The sequence below is a fragment of the Delphinapterus leucas genome, chromosome 3, assembly GCF_059928025.1.
Source record: "Delphinapterus leucas isolate spDelLeu-1000000601 "Yukka" chromosome 3, BTC_Dleu_Yukka2, whole genome shotgun sequence".
Classification (NCBI taxonomy): Eukaryota; Metazoa; Chordata; class Mammalia; order Artiodactyla; family Monodontidae; genus Delphinapterus; species Delphinapterus leucas.
In genome coordinates this window covers 123,931,835-123,940,429 of record NC_143131.1, presented here as the reverse complement: position 1 = coordinate 123,940,429, position 8,595 = coordinate 123,931,835, and the positions used below count along the sequence as shown (strand labels likewise).

At 41.4% G+C, this 8,595-nt stretch overlaps 1 protein-coding gene across 4 annotated transcripts in view; it reads left to right on the top strand.

The window, feature by feature from the left end:
- The first annotated feature begins 5,802 nt into the window (after window positions 1-5,802).
- Window positions 5,803-8,595, top strand: part of LARS1 (leucyl-tRNA synthetase 1) — a 66,304-nt gene continuing 63,511 nt past the window's right edge. The window contains exon 1 of one of the 4 annotated variants that reach the window (XM_022590012.3): window positions 5,803-5,964. In XM_022590012.3, coding sequence (XP_022445720.2) covers window positions 5,959-5,964 — 6 coding nt within the window. In that variant the 5' untranslated portion in view covers window positions 5,803-5,958. Of the gene's footprint in view, window positions 5,965-5,991; window positions 8,426-8,595 lie in introns of those variants that run through there. The other 3 variants (XM_089909446.1, XM_089909447.1, XM_022590013.3) reach the window with 3 other exon arrangements.

The window sequence follows — 8,595 nt, the reverse complement described above, 5'->3', positions numbered from 1 at the left end:
AAAGTAGAGTCAATGAGTTTTGCTGACAGATTAATTGTTGGTATGAAACACAAAAAGGAATCAAGGATGACACCAAGGTGTTTGGCCTGAGATGGGGAAAATGAGGGAGGAGCAGATTTAGAGAATGGCTTGTAGATCACGAATTCAGTTTGGGACATGAATTAGACATTAGATATTGTCTTAGACATTGGACACAGTGGTAGCCGGCCTCCAAGATGGCCCCCAATGATCCTTACCTTGTAGTTTTCACACCCAGGTATACTTTGCTCCCACATTGGATCAGGGCTTGTCTGTATGATCAACAGAACACACTAGAAATGACAGTCATTTACTTCCAAGACTCGGATAAAAAGCATTGCAGCTCCTATTTTGGACCTCTTGTTCTGGGGAAGGCCAGTCATCATGTCCAAAGGCACTCAGTCAACCCTTCGCAGAGTCCCACATTGAGAGGACGTGAGGCATCTTACCAACAGACAGGACTAACTTTCTAGCCTTGTGAGTGAGCCATGTTTGAAGCAGATCTTCCAGCCTGAGTAAAACCTTCAGATGACTGAAGCCCGGGCCAGCATTTCGCTGCAATTTCATGAAAGCCCCAAGCCAGGACTACCCAGACAAGCTGCTTCCAAACTCCTGACCCACAGAAATTGTGAGTGATAATTAATGGCTATTATTGTTTTAAGCCACTAAGTTCTGGGTAATTTCTTAGGCATGATAGATAATTAATATAAAACTCCAAATAGGATGCCAAGTAGACAGGTGGATCTGAGAGTCTGGAGTTCATGAGAGAGATTGGACCTTGTGTTAAAAACTGGGGATTCATCAGCATGTAAAGTGTGTTGAAACCATGGGCCTAAATAAGATCACCTAGGAAGTGAGTATATCTAGATAGAAAGGCCATTAGGGCATTCTCCTATTTAGAAGGAAGGGGAATAATATCCAGTAAACTGAGAAGACTTGGCCAATGAGGCAGGAGGAGAACAGAGAAAGAAGAAATGTGCCTCAGGAAAGGCGGAGTTTTCAACTGTGTCAAATGTAGTTCTTGCATCAAGTAAGATGAGGACATGGAATTGACCATTGGATTTGGCAGCATGAAGGTCATTGATGACCTGGACAATTCCATGAAATGGAGGAGGTGAACACATGATTGGTCAGAGTTCAGGAGAGAAAGAGAAGAGAGGAATCAGAGATAGTATGACACTTCTCTTGAAGAGTTTTACTGTAAAGGGGAGTAGAACAATGAAGGTACCAAAAGGTGTGGTGGGATAGGGAGGATTTGTTTGCATTTCATTCTGGTTTTTTTGCTTGTCTGCTTGCTTGCATTAGGTTAGAAGATATGTATGAATGTAGATTGGTATGATCTAGTAGAGAAATGAAATTTGATGATGCTGAAGGTAAAATCTCTTAGTAGGAAAAGACAATGGGAAAAGACATAGTTTAGACCAGTCTGATTTCATTGTTATTGTAAAAATAGGAATCCTAAATGTCGTAAATGCACAAAAGAAATTTAAAAAATATAGCTACTGAAATTGGAAACTCAATGATATGTGATTGGTTGTCTTTACCTATTTCTTTTTTTCTCCTCCTTTTCTTCTTTTCCATCCATCTGTCCATCCTCTCCTTCCCTCCTTGTGTTTCTTAAGAAGCCCCTGCTTGTGTTTCTTAAGAAGCCACTACTTCACAATGGTGATGGAAATGCTGGTAACAATTTAGATAGGCAGGTTATTTAGGAACTCAAGTGTCACATTTCCCATATGACCCTATGACACAGCTGGCAATGCTCTGTTCAACGTTGACAGGAGCAGGCTGAAGCATATGGATCCTGAGTCTGGAGTGGCATGGTATGAGTGAGTGATTTCTAATTCCTAAGAATTACAAATATCACCACTTTAGGAGAAATCTAGGCAACAGGGGTTTCTCAAAAATTTGGTACTTGAGAAGTGCAACTTCTCTAATTTGGTTACATTTGTCTAAATATAAAAGTCTCTCTAATTAATATGGCTACTTGTTCCTAGTTCATGTCAATCAGATTTAGAATTCCCATTAATTAAATGACTGTCTTAGTCTGTTTGGGCTGCTATAACAAAATACCACAGATTGGGTGGCTTATAAACAGCAGAAATTTATTTCTCATAGTTCTGGAGGCTAAAAGTCTGAGGATCAGGGTGCCAAGCATGGCTGGGTGAGGGGCCCATTCCAGGTCGAACACTCCTTTTTGTATCCTCACAAAGTGCAAGGGGTTGGGGAGCTTATGGGCTCTCCTATATAAGAACATTAAACCCATTCAAAAGGGCTCCACCCTCCTGACCTAAGCTCCTCGCAAATCTTAACGCCAACACCTTGGGCATTAGGATTTCAACATATGAATTTTGTGAGGACACAAACATTCAGACCAGACCACAGCACTGATCAAACTAGCCTCCAGTATTCACCACTTCTCTTTCTTTCTCTTTAGATTAATCTTTCTTGAGCACTTAGCCCATGAACCACACATTGGGCTAATCACCTTCCTTGGTATAGCTCATTGTATTGTCACAGCAGGCCTAGGAAGTAGGTACTATCATCACACACATTTTACATGTGAGGACCCAGAGTCCCAAGGTTGAAGGAGCAGAGCTAGCACAGGACAGAGCTTCAAGTCAGACCCCGGCATCTGACTCCAAGGCCGGTGAGCACAGCCATTGCACACACGCTTCCTCTGCTGCCCAGTAACTGTCGGAGGCTGCACATAGAGCAACCCCGGGATCAGCTAAAGTCCATAAAGCCTAGAAGGATCTCCTTCTCTTTATATTCATTGCCTAGGTCATAAAAAAAGACAAAACTGTTCACCATTCAGGAAACATAAAAGTTAAGGTAGAACACTAATGTTGGGAAAAAAACCCATTTAAAAACAAAAGGTGTCTAATAGGATAGGGAAGTGACAACTATATTTATTGAGTGCCATGTTTGTGGAACAAGTATGAAAATAAATGCCCCCAATTCCTTCCTTGAACTGTGTCATATAAAGGTTGGGAGTTTAGGTAAATATGCATGAAAAACAAATATAAAGAGACTCAGAGACAAGCCAAAGCTAGTTATAGCTTTATGCATCTGAATTTAGAAATGCTGATTCAATTGAATTGAGTAGAGTGACCGGTGGGGTGGGTTTGGAAGAAAAACAAAATAAAATAAGGCGGAAGTGAGTTCTGTTGTGGCATTTTAAAGAATGAGCACAATATGGTCTGATAGTTGGTGAAGGCATACCACACAATTATATGGTGATAACTAGCTCAGTTAGGCTAGGAAAGAGATTATTATGCGGTGCAGGTAAGCTTTTTCTATTTTAATCAGATTCAGATTAGTGTTTATAGATCAATTTTCCTAAAATAGTAATAAAAATATCTGACATTTTAAAGTGCTTACTGTATGCTGGGCATATATATACAGGGTTTATACCTAAATACATATTATTTCTTTAATCCTCTATGAGGTACTTACTATTATTACCTTTATTTTACAGTGGTTAATTTAGCTGCCTGAGGTCACTCAGCTAGTAAATGATGAACTTGGTCTGATTCAGAGCCTGAGCTAATATCCACTATGCTACCTTTCTAATTTCATTTATCTAGAGGGGGTAATCCACATGGCATAGCAAAGAATCAATAATTCCCAATTAAAAAGCCATATTACTAAGCTGTAATAACTTTCATTTTCTAAATACCTCTTGACTCTGTTTACCTTTCTCTTTACTGTCACCACTAAAGTCTAAACTACTGTCACCTCTCACCTGGACAACTGCAACAGCCTTCTGCTTCCAGTTTTGCTCCCTTTCAACCGTTCTTCGGAAAGATCTCTATGAAACACAAATGGGACCATGTCCCTTCCTTACTTAAAACCCTTCCATGGCCTCCCATCGCTCCCATAGCTTCAGTGTTTGCCTCTTCCACTAGAAGGAGGTGACTGCACTTGTCTTGTTCAAGAGTTGTATTTCCAGCATCTAGGATAGTGCCTTGTATATAGTATAAGTGAATTAAATTTTTGTCGAATGAATGAAAACCAAGTGACCCTTGAAAAATATATTTGTCACTTAAATAGGAAAATTTAAAAAAATGCAGTTGGAGGCATGGAGGTAGGTTTTTCATAATTTTCATAATTTGTCATCACATCATCACTTCTTTATTTTCTTCTTTAATGGCTCATGCACTTTAGACTGTAAGTTCCATGAGGGCAGGGGCAGTGTCTGTCTTGTTCCCTACTATACCTTACCTCTATGTCATGTTCATAGGAGGTATTTAATAGATATTGGTTGTATGAATAATTTCAATAACCAACGTGGATTGGAAGCTGATGAGTCAAAGATGACAAATAGTACTGGTTAGGGCAGAATTGGAACAGGAAAGCCTAAGCCTAGTTATAAGAGCTGTGGATGATGAGGATTCTTTCATTCATTCAATAAATACTTATAAGGCGCCTACTATGTGCCAGACACTGTGCTAGGCAGCCTCTGCTATCATAGAGCTTAACTCTAGTGATAAATCAACAGGCAATTAAAATTCAGTGAGATAAATTTCCCAAGGGAGGGCGGGAAGGGGGTGCTTCAGAGAATATTTAGGAACAGACATTCAACCCAGACTTGGGCTGTCAGGAAGTGATGTCTAAATGGTTAGTAGCTAAAGGTAGAGAGTGTGGAAAATGATGCGGAGTATTTGTACGTGTAAGAGCCTGGAGGCAGGAGAGCCGCTGGTAGGTTCTCTATAACCTAAGGTTCATTCTTAACTTCCTTTCATTCAACAAATTTTTATTGAGCCCATACCACGTGCCAGGCATTGTGTTAGGCCATCATTAAATTTATATTTCAAAACTGTTGAAAAATGTAAATACAATATATATTACACATATATAATTCAAAATTTATTTTTGTTAAAATTTTTATTAAAATTTCTTTTCCCTCTATTCCATTAGGAAGACACACTTCTGGGCTGGGCACACCTCCACCCCTCCAAGTGCTTTGTAGATCCTTAATGATTATTTATTGAATTAATAAAGGAATGCATGTGAGAGTAACTAATCTGACCACCAGAAAGTGAAAGTCTTGGATCAGCACTTTTCAATACATCTTTGTTTGATGATGGAAATGTTCTATATCCGCACTGTCCAGAGACATAGTAACAACTAGGCACGTGGACTTTCCAGCACATGAAAAGTGGCTAGTGCGATTGAAGAAATAAAATTTAAACTTTACTTAATTTTAATTAATTTAAATAGCCACAATGTGGCTAGTGACTAGTACTTCAGACAGCTCAGTCTTGGTTGGTGACACGGATGAAACAGTCTGAGCTTGGCACTGGGACCAGGTGGAAGGCTTCCAGCCTCTCCTTTAATAAAATGGAGATTGTTAATAAGTGGCTACAAAATGTCTAAATTCTGAACTTTTGAATGCCACCGACAGTGATAAATATCCGTGCACAACGGCAACGCATAATTAGCACCTCAGTCACTGAGGACGAATACACCTTGCATCCTGGCATCCTGACAAGACACCCAAACCAGCTCCATATGGTGAAAAGGTTGAACGTGGGCTATCCCCACGTCAGTCAGGGCGCACTCGCGGCAGTCTGCGACGCCGAACTGCATCATGGGCTTTGTAGTTCAACATGCTCGTGACGTCACTACCGGGTCCCCTCTGAGTGGCTTATCGGGTACACTTCCGTAGCCTGTTGTCCTCTGGGAAATGTAGTCAATAGATGCCTGCAGGACGTGGGGTCTAGGGGTCTGGGAACTACGATTCCCAGCAGGCTATGAGATGCCCCCGGAGGTACTTAATTAGTGAGCCCGAGATTGCCTCATCAGGTGCGAAGTGTGTGCTTTAGTGTCGTGGTAGGCCTGGCTTCGCAGAGAGGGAGGGGAAAGGTTGTAACCACTCCTTTGAGGGGGATCACCGAAGTCACAGTCGTGGGTTTGCACAGTCGGACGGGCGGCGCCATGGCGGTGAGTTTTGGCGGGAAGAGGGTCCGCTACGCCTGGCCTTGGAACCCGGCTGGTTACCTGCTTTCGCCGGAGTCTAGGGGCCCCATGTGGTAGCCACTGTCCTGAAGGGAAGAAATCCTTTTCTAAAGAATGGGGAGGCCTTGCCTCCCACGTTTAAGGCTTGGCTGTTGTGAGGATGTGCCTTTTCTTGCTAGCTGATGAGCGAGGCCCTGATATCTTTAACTTTGTAGACTACTTCATGTCACGTGTGTTATTTCACCAAAGTTTCTAAAAACTGATTTGGAGAAAGAGGAGTATGTGACATTGATTTCTCCTTTCAACAAAAATTTTTTGAGCGCCTCTTTGTAAAGTAGACAAACGTTTCTGCATTCATGGTGTTTACGTGTGTGTGCGCTACATTCTAAAGTATGTGGTAAAATATGTCAGGTGCCGGTAGGTGCTATAAACAAAAAAAACAGATCAGGAAGGGGTAGATCAAAAAAGGCTTTGCTGAGGTGGCATTGTGGCAGAAGGTAAGGGAGCAAGCCATGCAGCTATACGGAGGAAAAGATTTCCGGGCAGAGCCAACAGTGTGAGTGGAGTGAAAAACAAGGAGGTTTGTATGTGCAAAGGGCTGTCATCCAGGGGGAGGTGATGATGATGATGGATGACGTGTGTGTGTGTGTGTGTGTGTGTGTGTTGGGGGGTAGTGGTGGTGGTGGTTGACTGGTGGGTGGATGTAGGTCATATAAAGCCTCGTAGGTCCTGTTTGAAGAGTGTGTTCAAGAATGAATGGGAAGAGAGAGACTGGAGATAATGAGTGAACAACTCTTCTGAAGAATTCTATAAAGGAGAGCAGAGGAATGGGGTAATAGATGAAGGTTAAAAGAGGTTTTTTTTGTTTGTTTGTTTTGGTTTTTTTTTTAAGGACAGGAGAAATTATATAGTGGTTGTATGCTTATGGAAATTGTCCTGTAGAAAGGGAGAACTGATAGAGAAAAGTGATGTTCCTGTATAGAATAGAGGGGGTGAGATCAGATCTACTAAGAAGTAGAATTTTAATTCATTTGGTCCCATTCTGGAGCTCATTCTCTTAATTATTGTACTATTTGCAATTGTAAACTATGGGGAAATTTCTTTTGCAAGCACCTTCCTGTAATGAAAGTTTTCTAACTCTGGAAGAAACCTTACCAATAGTAAAGAATATAAGATAATAAACATGGAGTAGCATGGATATAAAATTAGTTTTTATATTATAATTGAATTTGTAAAGAGCAAGCAATGTAATTTCCTTCATATCATAGGAATATTTATTTTATAGAGGTTTTTTTTAAACTTTTTTTTTTTTTGTGGTACGCGGACCTCTCACTGCTGTGGCCTCTTCCCGTTAAGGAGCACAGGCTCCGGACGCGCAGGCTCAGTGGCTATGGCTCACGGGTCCAGCCGCTCCACGGCATGTGGGATCTTCCCGGACCGGGGCACGAACCCGTGTCCCCTGCATCAGCAGGTGGATTCTCAACCACTGCGCCACCAGGGAAGCCCGGTTTTGACAGTTTTAATACCTTTTAGTTACATGTCAGACTTAGAGCTGGGGATTTGTTGTAATAAAGATAATAGTCAACTTTAAATTTTTTGTTTTAAAATTTTTCATTTGGAAAATTTAAATAGTGAGCAAAGTAGAAATAATAGTGTTATGTACTTCCATGTGCCCATCACCCAACTTCAATAATTGGCAGTTCAGGGCCAATCTCGTTTCAGTTGTACCTTCCCCAGAACCTCCTCCTCCACCTGTCAGGATTCATTTTAAACAAACTCAAGGCGCTGTATCATTTCATCCATACATATTTCAGTAAGTTTTTAAAATATAATGAGATATTCTCTTAAAACATAACCACAATGCCATTTTGGCATCTGATAAAAAGCACGTGATGTCTAGTTGTCTCTCTGTGATAATGGTTAGCATTATTGAGCATTTACCATGGGGCCGGCACTGTGCTAAGTCCTTCATGCGTATTATCTCTTAATCCTCATAATAATAGTACAAGGTAGATATAATTATTATTCTCATTTTATAGATAGAGAAATGGAGGCTTAAAGAGGTTAAGGATCTTGTCTAAGTTCTACAGCCAGTGGTGCTAGGATATGGCCAGAGTACTAAGAGAAAGCAGAAATAAAAGTCAGAAGATAAGGGTTTTTGTCCAGCCTGACCATTTGCTGGCATAATGATCTCTGAGCTTCAGATTCATCATCTTTGTTTTGTTTTGTTTTGCGGTACGCGGGCCTCTCACTGTTGTGGCCTCTCCCGTCACGGAGCACAGGCTCCGGACGCGCAGGCTCAGCGGCCATGGCTCATGGGCCTAGCTGCTCCGCGGCATGTGGGATCTTCCCGGACCGGGACACGAACTCGTGTCCCCTGCATCGGCAGGCGGACTCTCAACCACTGCGCCACCAGGGAAGCCCCAGATTCATCATCTTTGAAATGGTAATCGCTGGTCTGCCCACTTCTTAGGGCGATTGTTGCCCACCTCTTAGGGTTGTTGTTAAGATCAAATAAGTTAGTGTGCATAAAAGTTAAGAACTGCAGAATACTATGAATATATGGAAAAGTTTATTATCTAGTTCATTGGTTCTTTATTAGGGGTGATTTTGTCA